The sequence below is a fragment of the Herpailurus yagouaroundi genome, unplaced genomic scaffold, assembly GCF_014898765.1.
Source record: "Herpailurus yagouaroundi ecotype Mexico unplaced genomic scaffold, PumYag 198, whole genome shotgun sequence".
NCBI classification, from domain to species: Eukaryota; Metazoa; Chordata; class Mammalia; order Carnivora; family Felidae; genus Herpailurus; species Herpailurus yagouaroundi.
The window spans coordinates 31,964,385-31,983,750 of record NW_024412429.1 but is presented as its reverse complement, the minus strand read 5'-3'; the positions used below and the strand labels follow the sequence as shown (position 1 = coordinate 31,983,750).

Here is a 19,366-nt window from a genome sequence, read left to right as displayed (position 1 = left end):
ACGCGCATTAAGTTGACTTCATTAAAGATTTTAAGTTCCGCTATTTTGTTTAATTTATGATCCGGTGAAAGGATTTTTCTTTTTTTTTAAACCTGAGGAGGAACTTGAATAGCACAAAGATGAACAGTAAACCTAGAAGAGTATCTGTGGTAATTACATCTTGATTCTGTTATTCGACTGTAAGATGTCTTATGTTTTATCCGTATTCTCACGTACAAAGGTTTTATGTGAAAAGAGTTGAGGTATATCCTTGAGTATAATATCATTGTAGCATGCATTTAATTTTTATAGATACAGATGATCCCAGTTCATTTGTTCACACACTGATCGGGGGCAGTTACCAGGTATTCATATAAATATTAGTACCCCAGACAGAGGTAATAATTCATAGAGTCTGCATAGAAACTCACATGTGCTAATCTGTATCCCTTCTAGCAATTCACTTGCCTCCCAGGAGATAGATAGGTACCAGCTTACTCTAGCATTCTTTATTGTTCACCTACCATATCCCTTGTAAACTTTTTGCAGAGCGAATGCTTCTGAACACATTTTTAGGGAAAGGAACGGAATCACTAATTGCTGACATCCTCAAATAGTATACCACCAGCTAATTGAAAGCTAAGTGACAAAATTGTACAATGGTAGCTCCAGAAAGAATTACGGAGGTCTCTGATCTGTTTTATAGGCGAGAATACAGAGACGCAGATAAGTTAAAGGTGGTTAAGGCCAGACGGTCCAGGCCTCCCAGCTGGTCACTGGTATAAATGAGTACAGAACAGTGTTCTGATCAGTCTGGCCATGACTTCTGGAAGACCTCATTGGAAAATACAGAACTGGAAAACAAAAGTGCTGTAAACAGTCATCCTGTCTAAAATTCAGTCACATTATCTTTACAAATAGTTTGCCAGTTTTCATTTAAGAATTATCCAGGGCTGTGCTGTCCAGTCGTCACTGGCCATATGTGGATATTTAAGTGTAAATTATTGAAAATTTGGCTTTAAAAGTAAAAATTGTGTCTCTCGTCACACCAGGCACATTACAAGCGTTTAATAGCTGCATGTGACCTTTTAGTGGCCACCACGTTGAACAGCTCAGATATAGAATATTTCCAGCACCACAGACCAGGTTCTTTTGGACAATGTTCCAGGTCAGGGATTCTCAACAGCAGTACTATTAAAAATTTGGCTAACTTTTTTTTTTTTTTTTTTTAGTGGACGATCTGTCATCTGCATTGTTAGATGTTCAACAACACCCCTATCATCTATCCCAGAATGGCAGTATGACAACCAAAAATGTCTCCAGACATTTTAAATGTCCCCCGGCAGGCAAAATTCCTGCCTACCCCCCTACCTCACTCCCCATCGGCCACTCCATTGAGAGTCACTGATCTAAGGTGTCACAGTAATTAGAGTAACACCTTAAAATTGTTTGCATCACCCTCTGAGAATCTGGTAATATTGTATAGAAATTTGTTGTAATTAATTCTCAGGACATTTTGAAAACAAGCAGGTTCCTTACTTTTATGTGCAGCGATGATGAAGTATAATGAGCCGAGGGCTTTGGGTAATGTCTCTTAATTAATTAAATGACAATGGGGAATAAAAGGAAAGTCTCCCAAATCTGTACACGGTATCTCCAGAAACCCTACTGGAGACGAGACTGCCCTGTGGAGAAACGGACTTTACTTTGGTCAGCATAATCTCACCCCACTTTAGCCACATTTTGTTGTTTCTTGTTATCTGCAGATCCATGAGTTAGAATACATATGTCAATTTTAGTTAAGAAGCACCAGCTCTCCAAGTTTTATGTGAACGTGTCAGTTTTCTGAGCCAACGGTTTTGCATTCTGTTTAGAAAGTGAATATAAAGACATTACTATGACATTTCAAAGGTTGAGTCTTGACACTGGCATGGGTACATTATTTTCATGATTGTCTAGATTCATTCATTCGAGGGAGGAAGCATCCTGTATATTCAGATTCATTCAGATATATGGGAGGTTTTGTTTTTTCCTGAAATAATTTTGCTCTTCAGCTCATTTTATAAAAGCTGCTGTGGTGAATGGTTCTTTTCATTATTTGATGTCCCTTCGGAAAAGCCTTGTGATTTACAATCTTGAGAAGAACTGATTACTGTAAAGTCTTGAGTGTGCCAAAGCACCGTGTTATAAATAAGACACAAAAACACATGGAGTTATGCCTCATTTAACTCTATTTTTGCCAAACAGAGCGTTCACTATTGTGAGCTAATTAATCACACTGGATTTTCTGTGGAATAACACTATTGCTATTGTGTAGTATACATGTAGTGCCTGTGGTGTGGTAAAACAACAACAACGACACAACAACAACAACAGCTAACTTGTTCTCATGAAATTGATTTCAAAGTTTTAAACATGAAGAGACATTAACACATCAACACATTAACATCCTACACAAGGCAGCCTAATGCTAATGCCTTTATGTTAATACATAAGTAGAAAATAGTTCATTGGTCCGTTTATTTTCAAATACGTATGGCTAGTTCACTTAAAGTTTGCTTGGTAGAACACAACACACCTCTAGTCATATTCAATGATTTTCCAAAATGATTCATAGTATCTTTGAAAACATACTTCCTGCACGATTGCTATGAAAACTATAATATACTTTCCATACTCAGAGCTTACAGGCCAAATAGCATTTTAAATATATTCAGTCCTACGTGTTTATGAAATGACAGATCACAAGGGTACTTAATAGCATTTGGATATGGAAATAGATCATGTTTCATAAAATAGTTAGCAACCTAAACCTATTTGTCACTTTTACAATTCGAAGAGTTTAGCTCCAGTATTATAATGAACAACTTAGAAGGGACATAGTACTTTGAAGTATAACCATGATTGATTAGACTAAACTAATTCCAGCACTGCCTTGTGTACTACTTTAATCTTTTTGAAAAGTGAATGAACAGCAGATGGCCTAATAAAGACACTCTGTGTGCTTGCCCAGTATGGATTGGCTCTGAGGGACCTGCCTGAACACTTTGGAGTCCATGTATTTGCAATACATCTGTCTTAGTCAAGGCAGATGGTTAAAGGAAAGAGAAACTTCCAAACTTCTGAATGTATTCCAGTTTGGGACGAAACGTTAATAGGACCCAACATTCACCTTGACGTTCTTCCCAAAAGCGTACTCTCTGTGATAGTTGAGAATATATTTGTAAATATGATGGCTGCCGTACCTTGCAAACGTGTTTCTTAAGAAGTGGCGCGTTATCACTCACGCTTTCTATCCATATTCCAACTACTACTTGAAAATCTCGGACTCGGCATTTCTCACTACTCCTGCGATTGGTACAAGGAGAGGAAATAGAAAATGATAGTGTTTTACAATTTCGAAATGCAGGTTGGGACTTCACGTTTTTCTTAAAATTTTAGTAGAACAAATGTGGAGGAAGAACAGTACGTTGCTGTCGTATATTTGGAATTTAAAACATAAAGTTTGTAAACGTTAAAAATGGACTTTTACATCGTGAGAACTTGAGTACCTGTAATCAAAGATAATTATTCATACGTATTCATACAAAAGAGGATGCTACTGATGTGAGAGAGCAGAAGAGTGACAGAGAGAAAGGGTTTGTGACAAGAATTAATTTCATTCTCTTACAACAAACTTGAAACCGTTCAATTAGAATAAGATGTTTAGGCATCTGTCTCTGTTTAGAAAATGAAATTTTTCCGTTTAGAAAGTGTGTGAATTTTAAGAAACATCGCTTTAGCACAGTAATGTCTTCAAATTGGTTTTTTCATCCTAGTGAAACGTATTTATGAAGCAACTTTTTTTGCACTGGTTTTTGTGTCTTACAGTAATAACTAGTAGTGGCTACAGCCCCAGATCAGCGCATCAATACTCCCCACAGCTATATCCTTCCAAGTAAGTGGTCAATAGATTCTTTCAGATTTGCTAGAAGAATTTTCCAGGGTTAACTTTATTCATCTATATTCACACAACATAAGTTGAAATTGGGATCCATTTATGTCCATCTACATAAATGTGTTATAGATAGCTGAATAGATAGAAATTTGGATAGACTAGTTGGCTGGATTAGACCTATAGATAAATATCCGATACAAATCTAGAAATAGAGATCTACTCATGTTCTTCCGGACAATTTTCCTTAATTCTGGTTATTTATATACCATGAGGAAAGGCATCAAGCTCAAACTAGAAAACACTGATTTCTTTTTTTTTTTTTTTTTTTAATTTTTTTTTTTAACGTTTATTTATTTTTGGGACAGATAGAGACAGAGCATGAACGGGGGAGGGGCAGAGAGAGAGGGAGACACAGAATCGGAAACAGGCTCCAGGCTCTGAGCCGTCAGCCCAGAGCCTGACGCGGGGCTCGAACTCCCGGACCGCGAGATCGTGACCTGGCTGAAGTCGGACGCTTAACCGACTGCGCCACCCAGGCGCCCCTAGAAAACACTGATTTCTTAATGAACATGCAAAAAATGCTGAGTAGCTTCAGGAAACTCTAACAAGATTACATTTTATTCAGACATTAGCACTCCATAATTTGTTCGATCATTACATCGTTTTCACGGGATTTCAAGTTCTAAAGACCGTATTTTTGAATAACGTGCTCTATTGTTTTTATAACAAAAGTAGTCAGCTTATTGAAGACAACGGTAGACACGTCACGTTGAGCAATGTTAAATGTATATCTGAACTCCGTTATAATCAGCCAGATATGTGAAGAGATTGGATCCATGACTCCCACACATTGAAATGTTATTTTCTGTAGCAGCTACAGAAAATAACCTTAAACAGAGGCTGGTGTTTGGCTATCCATTTGGGAGCATTCTGTAAAATTGGCATGATAAAGGGAATGGCATTCCATTTCTTTTCAGGAAGCAGCTGTCTCCCTTTTTCCTTTCTTTCCTTCTTCATTTTTTTTTTTTTTTTTTTTTTTTTTTTAAGATTTTTCAGTTCTGGGTAGAGAGTTCTTGGTAGGGCTTTTGAAGACTCTTGTATCCACTGCATAACATTAGTTCACTCCTACTGAGTAGAAGTATACTCAGGAGCATATTCACTGGCCTGTACTCCACTTCCCTTGTGTGCACGTTCACTGGAGTACGATTTCAGATATAAATAAGAATTACAGACCCGGAAGACACTTCAGATATAATATCTGCTCCCAATTTCTCATTTCGTAGGTGAGGTGCAGGTCTTTAGGGAGTTGAAACTATTTGTCCACAGTCATTAGACTGATTTGTCGCAGAGCCTGGGCTCCTGGCATTCAGACTCTTTCTTGTCCTTTCCTTGTTGTTACAATTGTATTGCGGATAAAGAAGGGCATTACCTCCTGGCTATTGTAAGGTTTCACTGAATCTAAGCTGTCTGAATTAATGTGCAGTCTTTGTTGCCACAGTAATGCTATTTTTCTGATATTTAGGCCCTATCCACACATTCTTTCTACACCAGCAGCTCAAACAATGACTGCCTATGCAGGCCAGACTCAGTATTCGGGGATGCAGCAGCCAGCCGTCTACACAGCCTACTCACAGACAGGACAGCCCTACAGCCTGCCCACTTACGGTATTTCACATCTCTTCTCTTTTCCTTTGGTTATGAGTGGGCAATCCTGCTGGCCAGTGGTTATATATTCTGATGTAAGCTACAACTCAGAAGTAGGGTCATCTGACTAATGAAATGCTTTGCACATGCATTTCCCAAACAGATCTGGGCGTGATGTTGCCAGGGATCAAGACAGAGAGTGGACTTTCACAGACCCAGTCCCCGTTACAGAGTGGGTGCCTCAGTTACAGTCCGGGGTTTTCTACCCCCCAGCCAGGCCAGACGCCTTATTCTTACCAGATGCCAGGTGAGTAGCCACACAGGAAACATGTTATATGAGGATGAATTCCTTGACCGAGACTCCTTGACTTCAGACTAAGAAGATGCATCCAGGAAAATGGTGGTTTTTTTTTTTCCTTTTTTTGGGGGGGGGGGCGTTTATTTATTTTTGAGACAGAGAGAGACAGAGCATGAATGGGGGAGGGTCAGAGAGAGAGAGAGAGGGAGACACAGAATCTGAAACAGGCTCCAGGCTCTGAGCAGTCAGCACAGAGCCCGACGCGGGGCTTGAACTTACAAACTGCGAGCTCATGACCTGAGCCGAAGTCGGACGCTTAACCGACTGAGCCACCCAGGCGCCCCCATGAAAATGGTTTTAATTGGCACTGCTGTTCACATCAGGAAAGACAAATACAAAGGAAAAAACGCAATGACAGTAATTGAATATACATCAAGCAACGTGCCCCATGCCAAATTTAAATACTTAATTTAAGTTGCATAAAACTAGGCCCAAGCAGAGTAGCCTCCAACTCATGCCAGTCACACATTTGGCATCTACTTAAGTGAGATTCACAGATTCATGACAGTACTCTTTACGTACATAATGCTGTCCGATTATCTTTAAAATTGGGTTAGCGCTTTCCTAAGTCCTATGTACCATTGAATGATTGCGGATTTTATTCCTTCCTACATACCTTTTGATTAACACTATATTTTTAATAGGAATATTTATATAATTTGCACCTCCCCCCGAAAACAATCCTCCGTAGACAAGTATTTAATTTTGCCTCTATGTTTGATCAGTACATAGTAGGTGCAGAAAGAATTTTAGTGGCATAGGAAGACATTAAAAGCTTGTTTCCATCATTTTGTCCATAGTGTTAGTGATACAGTTGGGGCTACAAGAACATATTGTAATCAACTACTATTGAAATTTCAGTTCATCGGCTACAATGAAATTAATTACTTAGACCTTTCTAGCTAAAGTGGCAGATCTCTTTTTACCTAGAATGTAGGTAGAAATATAGTTACACACAGTCAAAAGCCACAGTGAGCCACTCAGCTTCAGTTAGCAGTATTAAAGTGACCATGAATACATTCTCGTTTACCCCCTAAAATGCTTTCATATTAGTTATTCTGGGCCAGGTCAGTTTGTGGTAATTACATAATACTATAATTACGATGATAAAACAAATAATCAGGGGCGCCTTGATGGCTCAGTCATTTAAGGGTTCAACTCGATTTTGGCTCAGGTCATGATCTTTTTTTTTTTTAGTTATTTTTTTTAATGTTCATTTATTTTTGAGACAAGACAGAGACAGAGCATGAACGGGGGAGGGGCAGAGAGAGAGAGGGAGACACAGAATCAGAAGCAGGCTCCAGGCTCTGAGCCATCAGCCCAGAGCCCGACGCAGGGCTCGAACTCACGGACCACGAGATCGTGACCTGAGCTGAAGTCGGACGCTTAACCGACTGAGCCACCCAGGTGCCCCTCAGGTCATGATCTTAACGGTTCGTGACATTGAGCCCCGCATTGGGCTCTGTCAGTGCAGAGCCTGCTTGGGATTTATTCTTCCTCTCTCTCTCTCTCTCTCTCTCTCTCTCTCTCTCCCTCCCTCCCTCTCAAAATAAATAAATAGATATTAAAAAATAATTAAGAAAACAATCAGCTGTGTCAGTAGTCTTTAATTTTACTTCTTCACAGGTACATTCCATAGAACATGTATTTTTTTTAATGTTTATTTCTGAGAGACAGACATGCAAGAGCAGGTCAGGGCAGAGAAAGAGGGAGGCAGAGGATCCGAAGGGGGTTTTGCTCTGATAGCACAGAGCCCTACGTGGGGCTCAAACTCAAAAACCGTGAGATCATGACCCAAGCTGAAGTCAGAGGCTTAACCGACTGAGCCACCCAGGCACCCTTCCATAGAACATATTTTTTAAAAAATAATCTTTAAATTGATATTACACTTGCTTTTCCCTAATTTAAAAAAAAATAATTAAGCTTCTGACCTTGTAGTAAACTTTTAATTAAAAAAAAAATTTAATGTTTATTTATTTTTGAGACAGAGAGAGACAGAACGTGAGCAGGGGAGGAACAGAGAGGGAGAGAGGGAGACACAGAATCCCAAGCAGGCTCCAGGCTCTGAGCTGTCAGCACAGAGCCCGATATGGGGCTTGAACTCATGAACCATGAGATCATGACCTGAGCCGAACTCGAATGCTGAGCCAACTGAGCCACCCAGGCACCCCTGGTAGTAAAATTTTAGGGGGCTTCCGAACCTTAGGTGATTGCAGCATGAGCAGCTCTCCCTTGAGTCTAAGCCCTAGTTCACATCTTTCTTGGTTCTAAGGAAAGGACATAGGAAGAAAGAAAAGACAGGTTGCTTTAAGCATTAATTCTCAGTGGGTTCTGTGTTTATTTCCTAAGCTAACCCTATCCAGATGTTTAACTCGAATGGTTTTTTGTGCGTATGCAGTTGGTATGACCATTTGAAAGTTCCAGTAGTTTCCTAGAACTACTCTGTGTAATATTTTATTCTTTGAGAACCTCTGCTCTTCTAGATATTTAACCTTTAAATGTCTTTAGCTGCTGTCCTTAAGACTGTTCCCACATGCTCCTGTTCAGTCCAGCAGACATCTGTACCAAAGACTTTAACTGTTGTCACAAGAGGGATAGAACTAAGCACATTTTTCCTTATAAATCTTTCAACTTCAAATTGCACATTTCGTTGCCTTAACAAAACTTAAAATAGATTTCTCTCATTGGATTCTGCAAAGTGAAAGGTTTTTATTATTTTGCGAAGAAATACTTTTTAAATGCAATTTGTTCTTTCTTTCTAGGTTCTAGTTTTGCCCCATCATCGACTATTTATGCAAATAACTCAGTTTCCAATTCAACGAACTTTAGTGGTTCACAACAGGTATCGTAGCTTTTCTGTATTTCGACTTTTTATATCTTTCAGATTTCCAAAGAATAGTTGTAGGTTGTCATATAAGTGCGTGTTCTCCTAGAAAAAGGTTTCTGTGTTTAAAGTAAAGATGGCATTTCAAGTAGTAAAAATTAGATATCTAGAATTCTTGGGGTCTGTATTAATCTGGGTATTTTAGGTTTTCTGGTTGCTAAAAGTTTGCCCTTTAAACCTTTAAACAGTGATTTTTTTTTTAACCATTTGGCATAGAATTGCAAAATTTATTGCATATTTTCCTATTATCTTAAGCTGTACCAAACATAATTTTATTTTCTCAAGTTATTGTGAATATTAATGAAGAGGTTGAATTACAACCAGTAATTAAGTTGTGGCATTTTTAATCCAAAATCTTTGTTATTGAACAAAATGCCTCTTGGATTTTTTTTTCTTTTAGTTCTGATTCATTTTAATAAATGTTTGATTCCTACTTTCCTGACAGCTGTCATTGTTTTGTTTTGTCACTGTGCTTGCCTCTAGCAGACCTTAGTCCCCCTCCTAGTTAGTTATTTATTTATTTATTTATTTATTTATTTATTTATTTATTTTAGTATTTTGTGAATTTTGAAATCTAGTTTGTTAGAATTATGTGTGGAAGAAGAATGAATGTTTCTGAGGAGTGACTGTAATGACACTTGAGAATCTTGTGTCTTTATTCCTTTGTTCTCAGTCATGCTCAGAGTAGTTGAGATACAAGGGTAGTTGATTTCCTTGGTAGGCAATACACTATTTTACTCTAAAGTAATTGTTGGGCTTTTTATGTATTCTAAAATCTAATTTATTGCACAGATGGGCTCTTTGGATTTACTGAAGGAATTATATTAATTGCCTTCTTTTAATTTTTATTAACGTAACAAAAGGCAAAACAGAAATCATGATTATTAAACAGTGTGGAAAAATAGTATTTTTGATAGAATTAAACTGTTTAATTTGGCATTAGTTAGGAAAATGGTTTCTTAAAACATGAAACATCAAAGCCAGCATGCCTATTTTATGTTTAAAAATATTCAGAATCCAGGTAGCTCATTTTACTTATTTATTGATATAGCAAACGTTTATTGAGCACTTACTATACTTTAGACTTTAAAAAATTTTTTTTTAACATTTATATACTTTAGACTTTTGACTAGGCATTGAAGCTTCAAAAGTAATGTCCTTGTTCTCTGCTGTCTGGAGGGAAGCAATTCTAAAGAAACAGATATGAAAATAATATGAACAGAGAGGGTAGGATATAACGAATATACTAATAGAAATATATGCATGAAAGAAAGACTTCTCTGTTCTGCTTGGGAGGATTTAAAAAAGATCCATAAAGGAGAAGACAGATTCATGTTATAAAATAGATCCAGTTCTGTCTGAAAAAATTTAAATCCAGTGGCTCCAATATAACATAACCTGTATTTTGGACCATGGTTGGAATACCAGTCTATTATTTTAGTTAATACTTACTGAGTAGTTATTAGGTATTAGGAACTGGTCTATATGCTGGGGACATGTAAGAGGGGACAGGAGTGGATAGGACCTGATTCATGCCTCCTGGAGCTTCTTAATTACTGAGAGAAGCAAACAATAAACCAATAAACACATAATATAGAATTGAAAAGCGCGAGGAGACAGAACAGGGTCCTATTAAAAAATATTAATAGGAATCTAATATTGAGTAGGGAGGATTTTGCGGAAGACGTACCTGTAGAAGCAACATTCAGGCCAGTGCTTCTAAGAATTTGGTGGAGGGCCAGGATGTTTGGGCATGGGAGGTGGTAGGTACCAAACTCCTGAGAGGTGAAATCCTTAGTGTGCTAGAGAATTCAAAGAAGGGTAGGGTTTAGTCTGTGCATGAGGGCAGATGGGGAAACTTACTTGTGAAGATAGGCAGGGCCCTCCCTGTATGTGTAGGGCTCTGTAGTTTACAGTAAGGGATTTCAATTTTATTCCAAGCCCAACGGGAAGCTATTAAAGGATTTTGAGCAGGAGAATAGCATCATAAAGTTTATGTTTTGAAAAGAGTACTCTGGCTTCCAGCACTTTGGAGAAAGCCAAACCTAAAAATGAGACAAATTAGAAAAACAGTCCGTTGGTTCCAACAGGAAGTGACGGTCACTTGGACTAGGGTGACAGTAGAGGAAATGAAGAGATGGGAAGATCTTTGAAATACATTTGAGTATGAAAAGACATTTTAGGCACAAGAAGCTAGTAGCCTGGACCTTTCCTGTCATTTCATCTGCCCGTATGGGCATTTCGCAGCCTTAGAGGGAGCTTCAGCACGCAGATGGTGGCCTCAGCCTCTCTGGGTTCCATTTCCAGTTCTGAAACTTGCTAGCTGTCTGACTTTGAGCAGGTCACATAACCACTCTGTGCCTTCGTCCCCTTCGGTGTAAAATGGGGTAAAAATGCCACATAGGTGGTTGTGAGGAATAAATGAGTAAATCGACTTAGAGTCTTAGAACAGTGCCTGACACAAAGTAAGTACTAGCTACACGTTTTACTCTGAGAAATTATGTTGTCGAAGTATTGCTGAGAGGTTTGTTTCCCTTGGTTTACAGGTGGCAGTGAGGGAACATCAGGTCCCGAAATGAACAGTCAAATAGATTTTTAGTGTTTTACCATATTAGAGTTGGACCAGACAACATGGTTGATGGGGGATTTGGGGCACCAACCCCTGACACAGTCAAAACTCCACATATAACTTTGGACTCCTCCAAAACTTAACTAAAATTTAGCCCACTGTTGACAAGAAGTCTTGCTGATAACATAAACAGTCGATTAACACATACTTTATATGTTATATGTATTATATATTGTATTCTTACAATAAATAAGCTAGGAAAAAAGAAAATGTTATTTAGAAAATCAGAAGGAAGAAAAAATACATTTGTAGTACTGTATTTTATTTATCGGAAAAAAAAATCCGTGTGTAAGTGGACACGCACAATTGAAACTCTTGTTGTTCTAGGGTCAACTATACTTAATCCTTTTTGATAATACACATATTTGCTTATACACATATTTACTTTATATAAAGAATTTCTTCTTTGCGGGGGGGAAACCACATCAAATGTGGACTTTGTTTCCTTAGGAACGTGTACCACGAAATCTTAATCCTGACCAAGGATTTGTCATCACTGATAACAATTTGGGCTAAAACATGCCAGATACATTAAACACCAATAGTGCAACAAATTTTTATGTGTTACCTTAATATGTAAAAAGGATTTTGAAGGATTATTTAGATCACTTTAAAGTTCTTAGGATTTTTAAATAAAAAGCAGGTCAGAGGAGTTGATCCAATTCTTTTTTCCCTGTAACAAACAAAGCGAACTAAATATTTGAAAACCTCACTTCAGACTTTTAAGTCAAGACCTTAGATGCCATAGCCTTTAAAGGGCTGGGTAAAAAACGCTAGTATCCATTTGCTTTTATTTACTCTTTATTTCATGCATAATGATCAAGAGTAACCTAGAAGGGTAATAGAAATCACAGTAATACAGACTGAGGTCCCTATGGAAGCTGAGAAGGGCAGTCATATTGTCTCCTTACTGGTGATATTAAAAGATATGCTGTGAGTATGAATTCATTCCATTTCCTTCTCTCCTCTTCCAGTACATAAGACCTTATGATGTACATCCTTGGATAAGTACTTACAGATAAGTGAAGCAATATGCAACCTTTAGGAAGATGGAGAATTATGTGCGGGACCTGGTTCGCAAAACCAGCAGGGTCATTCACAACTCTGTGCACTCGCTAGAATCCCCTCGAAACCGTGGACTCTGAAACAAACGGAGCCAAACGCTAATCTTTCAGTTGCCATAGTGATTGCTTTGCTTTCGAGCATGCCAGGAGTAATTTCTCTTTCGAGTGCACACATGTCTCAATTGTTATTTCAGGATTATCCATCCTACACAGCCTTTGGCCAAAACCAGTATGCACAGTATTACTCAGCATCAACATATGGAGCATATATGACATCAAATAACACAGCTGATGGCACATCATCTTCGACCTCAACCTATCAGTTGCAGGAATCTCTTCCGGGACTGACTAGCCAACCAGGTACAGATCTTCATCCAGGTGAAATACTTTTATGTTTTGCTGTGTCTAATAATACGGAGAAAAAGAACATTTTTCAAAAGCAAGGCTGAAAGTTCTGATATAGTTATACTGATGTTTAATCTGTGCCAGTACAACTATATAAGATGAGGCTTCTGGCATTTCAGAAAACGCTTCTTTTAGATGTGGATGGCTAAGAGATTTTAATTTCAAATGACTTTGTGTGTGTGTGTGTGTGTGTGTGTGTGTGTGTGTGTGTGTGTGTGTTGATATGGATACAAAAAGGCCAGTGAACCTTTTGCCTGATATTCTTTCTTTTGTAAAGATCTTGACAACTTGGAAAAGCTGTAATATTATCTTCTTGGGGTATAACTGATCATATTTCCCTTAAGCTTGAGAGACTGTGTCACTCCTTCATCTCGGTGAGTCATCAGTAGCTCTAGCCAGTGAACATTTCCTACATTCCTAGGATTTGTAGGATATTAGTAGGTAGTTTAATATCTTTGTCTGATTAGCACTTACTTAAAATCCACTGTATTCTCCGTTGTCTGAAGCTGATCTGCAGTGCTACCGGACTTGAATTTGCTGATGCAGCTCAAGTATTTAAGGTTAAAAGCAAATTTAATAAAGATTCATTGTAATCCTATCCAGAATTCCAGCATGACTTTTTGGAGAAATCATCAAGATGATTCTAAAATTACAAGGAAAGGCAAAGGAACTAGAGTAGCTGAAATCATTTTGAAAAGTAGGAACAAAGTTTGGGGATTGACATTCCCTGATTTCAAGACTCATTAGAAAGTACAGTTATCAGAAATGTGTGGTAGTGACAAAAGGATAGATACACAGAACAATGGAATAGAATAGAGATTGTAGAAATGGACCCATATACATACACTAGAAAATGGATTTTTGACGAAAGTGCAAAAGGCATTTGGAAAATAAAGGATTTTGTTTATTTTTCAAAAACTGGTGCTGGAACAATTGGACATCCATATGCAAAAATAGCAACAACAATAACAGCAAGGACAAAAAGCAAACCCCAAAACAGAATCATGACTCGTAACTCATGCCACATACATACAATACATATAAAAACTAAAACTGTAGGGGTGCCTGGGTGGCGCACGGGTTGAAGCGTCTGACTCTTGATTTGGGCTCAGGTCATGATCTCATGGTTCATGAGATGGAGCCCTGCTGATGGTGTGGAGCCTGCTTAGGATTCTTTCTTTCCCTCTGTCTCTCTCCCCTGCTCACACACTGTCTTTCAAAGTAAACAAACATTAAAAAAAAAAACCACCTAAAACTATAAACCTTCTATAAAATAACATGGAGGAAATTTTTGTGGCTTTGGGTTACATAAAGATTTTATAGGTACATTAAAAACACAATCTCTAAAAGAAAAGAAACTAGCCTTCATAAAATCAAGAACTTCTTCTCTTTGAAAGACACTGTCCAAGAATAAAAAGACAAGCCACAGATTTGGAGAAAGTACTTGGAAAACACATCTGCTAAAGGACTTATATCCAGAATATATAAAGAACTATCAAGATTCAATAAGGAAAATGAAGTTAAGAACTTTTATAAACACCATTAGTATGTCCAAGCTTTTTTTTTTTTTTTTTCTGACTTCAGTTATTTGCAGGATTCAGGCTCATCTCTATTTATTTTTCATCCAGTGTTGGAAGGGAAAGAAAATAGGGAAACATGGGCACAACACTATAAATTCTTTCTAATTGGACCAGTGATTCCAAGAAGACTTAAGGCCATTTAACAATTATTTATTGAGTGCCTATTAGGAACCAATTACTGTTGATGTTTCAATTACTGTTAAAGGAATGAGCTCTCTGCATTCCTTTAACTTCCATTTGATAAACAAGACAAATATCAAGCAGATAATTAATATTGTATGAGTGTCAGAAAAGGGAATATTAACAAGAAAACTAATTTGAACAAGAAGTTCAAATAAAGCTGACACTTTAAGGAACAGCCAACATATGCTTATATCATGAATTGATGAAATGGTGACATCCTTTCTTTTTTGTTCTCTGTTCAAAATAGTGTCTCTGATCTAACTGTGGATCTGAGGGAATATGGTCTAGTATGTATACTAAACTTTGTCTTTGGTGCTCTATATTTCAGTTTCTTTTTTCTTATCTTCGCTTTAGATCCTTTCTCCTGTGACCACACAGCCCCTTTGAATTTCTGGTCCTTGTCCCCTTAAGGCTCCCGTTGAGGCTTTTCATCTAGCCTCAGCCTCTCTGAGTAGTTATATCCTGTGCAGGGCCAGGACTAAGGTAAAGCCAGGAAAACCGGAGGTACAAAATTGAAGGAAACATTCATTCTCAAAGCCCTTAAATTTTATGCCTCCGTGCCTGACTCACTTGAACGTCATTTCAGCCTAAATCCCATGATCTAAATCTGTCCTTATCCTCTTTGAGTCAGTACTTGCATTTCATCAAGAATATGACCTTAATTTAAAGAATGAGTGATTTCAGAATACTTGCTTCACAGACAGTGAAGATACTTTAGATAAGGAGGTATCTTATCACAGTGGGAAAGGCTTTTCTCAATAGTTAAGTGTGTGGGGAGAACAGGGTAGGATGACTGTGTTCAAAAACAAAATCACAGAAGTAATTGATGATCAAGATCCTGGAGACTGAATGATAGACGGGACCGGGCAGACTGTGTTACTACAATAGAACCACCATGAGTGAAAACCATGGTGTTTTTAAATACATATACACTGGATAACACTTTGAGTAAAAGGTTGATTTAGCTCTAATTTCAGTATTATCACAAGCGTTTTCTCTGTAGGATAGACACAGATGGATACTTTCCATTAACTAAAAAGTAATAAATATTCAGAATAGCTATTTTATTTATATTTAAATACTAAATGCAAGCATGTAGATGTTCTCAATGTGTGACTTTGGTATGACACATCTACATGTAACTTTCTCATATTCACTATCAGGGTGCAATTTCTTCAGGTTTCCATTGATTGCTAATGCCAACAAATATAGTTCAACATAATTTTCAGATCTTATCAGACTTGCTGTTATATTTAAAGAAGAAATAATTTTTACTTTAATTATATTCTTTTAACCAAAATTAAAAGAATATACATGTCTGGATTTTTAGGGGAGTCTGTGATCCCAGACCTTCAGACAAGGTAGTTTTAAGTTTGATTTTTGCCTTTTCAGATCTGGCATGCATCCAAAAAGCAAACAAGTTGATAACTGTGGGATTCGTTATTGATGAAATTTGAGGTACTTAGTTCGAGGGTATGAAAAGTATTTCCCGTTAACCAGTGCTGCATTTTGGAGTTAAAACAGAGCCCTAACAATTACATCCACATTTTTTCATAAATCATGTACTGTTGACTTCTCTAATTTTTAAAATAGAAACATGCTTGATGTTCTATAAAAGACAGCTGGTTGTTGTGGTTTAGGGATAAACTTAAATGGAATTAGGTTGGATCTAAATATCTAAAACTTGGAAGGTGCATTTATTCATTTCTGTACTGATTAAAGAATAATTGTTCATCACACATAGCGTTGGCCCAAGAAAAAGCCTATGGCAATTGGTAACGACTAATGTTATTTGGAAACTGCAAATAGCATTCAGTTATTGACTTTACCTTATTAGGCAGTTTGACAGTCTATTTAAAGAAACTACCATCTATAAAATTAAATATAATTAGTAATTTGTAATAGTATCATCCTTTACTCTGAGACCTTGGCAAACATTGCAATACATTAGCTAATTAAACTTTACAATTGCTTCAGAGAAGTAAAAGATATAGTAAGATCACTTCACTCTTTGAAAAGAAGCCAGTTTCTTAGGCAGAACTTGGTAGAATTTCCATAGCTTCGTGGCATTTCACACAAGGACAGGAAGGAAAGTAAAGTGCTCATTTATTTAATGGAAGCTAATAAGAGGATTTAGATAGAAAGGACTGACCACATTTAACTTCTCTGACAATTCGCCTTTTCCCTACCTGCAGCACTAAAGTTCCCTAGTGCAATTACCTGAGTGAAATTTGGCAGAGACACTGGAATTAACAGCTTTCTCTTAGAAAAAAAAAAAAAAATGTCAACAAATGTTTAATGGCCAGTGGAGCTCAAGTTCCTGGTTTTACCCTTTATCAGAAGAAAGGATAGCGCCTTCAAAAGATATAGAGGCTCATACAGTTCTACCTGGGTCGTTATCTGTAGGAACCCAGATTCCACACACACACCCTGAAAGACCTCCAATTTTGCTATGAAGATCTTTCAAAGAATTCATTGGCCCTCACTCTCCCAGAAATTGTATAAAGTCTATCTATTCTTTTGATAGATAGATAAATTTGACCTCTTTGGAGGATCTGTTGCTGTTTGGTGGAGGAAGGGTAGCCTAGTGGTTAAAGCAAGGATTCTGAAATTATACCAGCATTCCACATACAAGCTATTTCATCTTGATAAGTTAATTTAAAATCTCACAACCTTCCCGTTTCCCCATTGTTAAAAGAGAGTAATGAAGGACCCAATTCATTGGCTCAAAGTGAGATTTATTTTTTTTTTTCAAAGTTTATTTATTTTTGGGACAGAGAGAGACAGAGCATGAACGGGGGAGGGGCAGAGAGAGAGGGAGACACAGAATCGGAAACAGGCTCCAGGCTCTGAGCCATCAGCCCAGAGCCCGACGCGGGGCTCGAACTCACGGACCGCGAGATCGTGACCTGGTTGAAGTCGGACGCTTAACCGACTGTGCCACCCAGGCTCCCCTCAAAGTGAGATTTAAATCAGATACATATATTTCTGTGTGTGTGTGTGTGTGTGTGTGTGTGTACACACACATATACACATATTTATACACACACCTGTATATACACACACATATGTATATATGTATACACACATATGTAAAGAATATATATATATATATATATATATATATATATATATATGTATGTATATATACATATGGGGGTGTGTGTGTAAAGAATGTTTCACAATAAAGAGCTCTGACAAATCAATAAGAAAAAGATGACCCAAGTTTTTAAATGGACAAAAGATTTAAACAGTTTCCTCATAAAAAAGAAGTTCCCAAATGGGGAAAGAAAAGTGTTTTTGCATCATTATTCATCAAGAAGATGCTAATTGAAACTACAGTGAGATACCAACATACCCTCACAATAGCTAATATAAAAAAGGCTAGCAATACCAAGTATTGGCAAGGATGTGGAATAACTGGGAATCTCACTGCTAGTCAGAATTTGTAGAACCACATTGGTAAAAAGGTGGTTGGTGTCTACTGAAGATGAATGCCTGACTTCCCCCTGACCCAGCAGTCCCACTTCTGAGTATATACCCTAGGGGAATGGGGGCTTATGTCCACAAGATGTGAACAAAAATGTTTCTAGCAGCTTTATTTGTAACTGCCTAAAACTTCAAATAGCCTAATGTTGATTAACAAATAACCAAAGTGCCGTATACATATATAATGAAGTTCTAGCCACATGAAGGAAAAAGCAAACAACCATTCCAGGTTGTAAAATGGAAGAATCGGGCAGCATAATGAGCAGTGAGTAGACCCAAACACATATTTCAGTAAACTTTTTAAGGAAGAAGGCAGTCCGTGGCACATACCAAACGTTTCATGAATGTGGAGCTACTCGTCATAGTTTTCTTAAAAGGATATGCCTGCACTCTCATCGAAACACTTCTGTCCATATTTTGTCCAAATTCTTAGAGCCCTTTTAAGGGCTCCTACTTTTATTGAAACCTGGACACTTCCTGTGACCAGTCTTTTCCTTTCTTCCTCCTCCTGCTCTTTAGCAGCTGGCTCCTCATTCATTTAATAGCTGACTGGTTCCTGCCAAACTCCTCCTTTATGGATCCAGTCAACAATCAGTCACCCATAACTGAGCACAATGGCTTTGGAATTTTGCAAGTTTTTTTTTTTACCTTTCAGCTCTTGTATTTTTGTAAGAACAAAGCTGCTTCATGATAGTTAACAGCTGAAAATTGGTCTGTAATGAGTAGAAAGACAAGTTTTTATAGGATGCGATCCAAAAATTGTTATAAGCTTACTTAATAAATGAGGCTTAATTTGAATCAGTATTTTATCCAAACAAGAACATTTGACTTGCAGAGCATAGTAACCATAAGAAAATTCTGGCTAAAAAAAAATAACTAAAAATAGAAAAAAAAAATTGTGTGATATATTTTTTTTAAGTTGGCGTGTGTTTAAATACCTAAAGCCTCATTTAATACCTGTGCAAGTAAGCTCAAACACGATTTACTAGAGGTAGGGTGATATTCAACCAGAAACTAAAGAACTTTGTATTACACTGTCTATTCTCAACGGTCAATAGCAGAGACCCATGATATGAAATACGCTAACAGTGTTTTAAGAGCAAATATTATTTGAAACACGGACATGTTTGGGTTTTTTTTTTTTTGATGCTGTCCTGACATGCACAATGTTTTCCAAAGAAAATGTTATAACCATTAAAAATAATTAGAGGTTA

The 19,366-nt window shown here is 37.4% G+C and overlaps 1 protein-coding gene across 17 annotated transcripts in view; it reads left to right on the top strand.

Annotated features, from left to right (window-relative positions):
* Positions 1 to 19,366, top strand: part of EYA4 (EYA transcriptional coactivator and phosphatase 4) — a 316,035-nt gene that overhangs the window by 258,176 nt on the left and 38,493 nt on the right. For 10 of the 17 annotated variants that reach the window (XM_040449144.1, XM_040449155.1, XM_040449151.1 and 7 more), the window contains 5 exons: positions 3,850 to 3,916; positions 5,439 to 5,581; positions 5,724 to 5,867; positions 8,681 to 8,760; positions 12,690 to 12,873. In XM_040449144.1, the coding sequence (XP_040305078.1) occupies positions 3,850 to 3,916; positions 5,439 to 5,581; positions 5,724 to 5,867; positions 8,681 to 8,760; positions 12,690 to 12,873 (618 nt within the window). Of the gene's footprint in view, positions 1 to 3,849; positions 3,917 to 5,438; positions 5,582 to 5,723; positions 5,868 to 8,680; positions 8,761 to 12,689; positions 12,874 to 19,366 lie in introns of those variants that run through there. The other 7 variants (XM_040449156.1, XM_040449152.1, XM_040449153.1 and 4 more) reach the window with 3 other exon arrangements.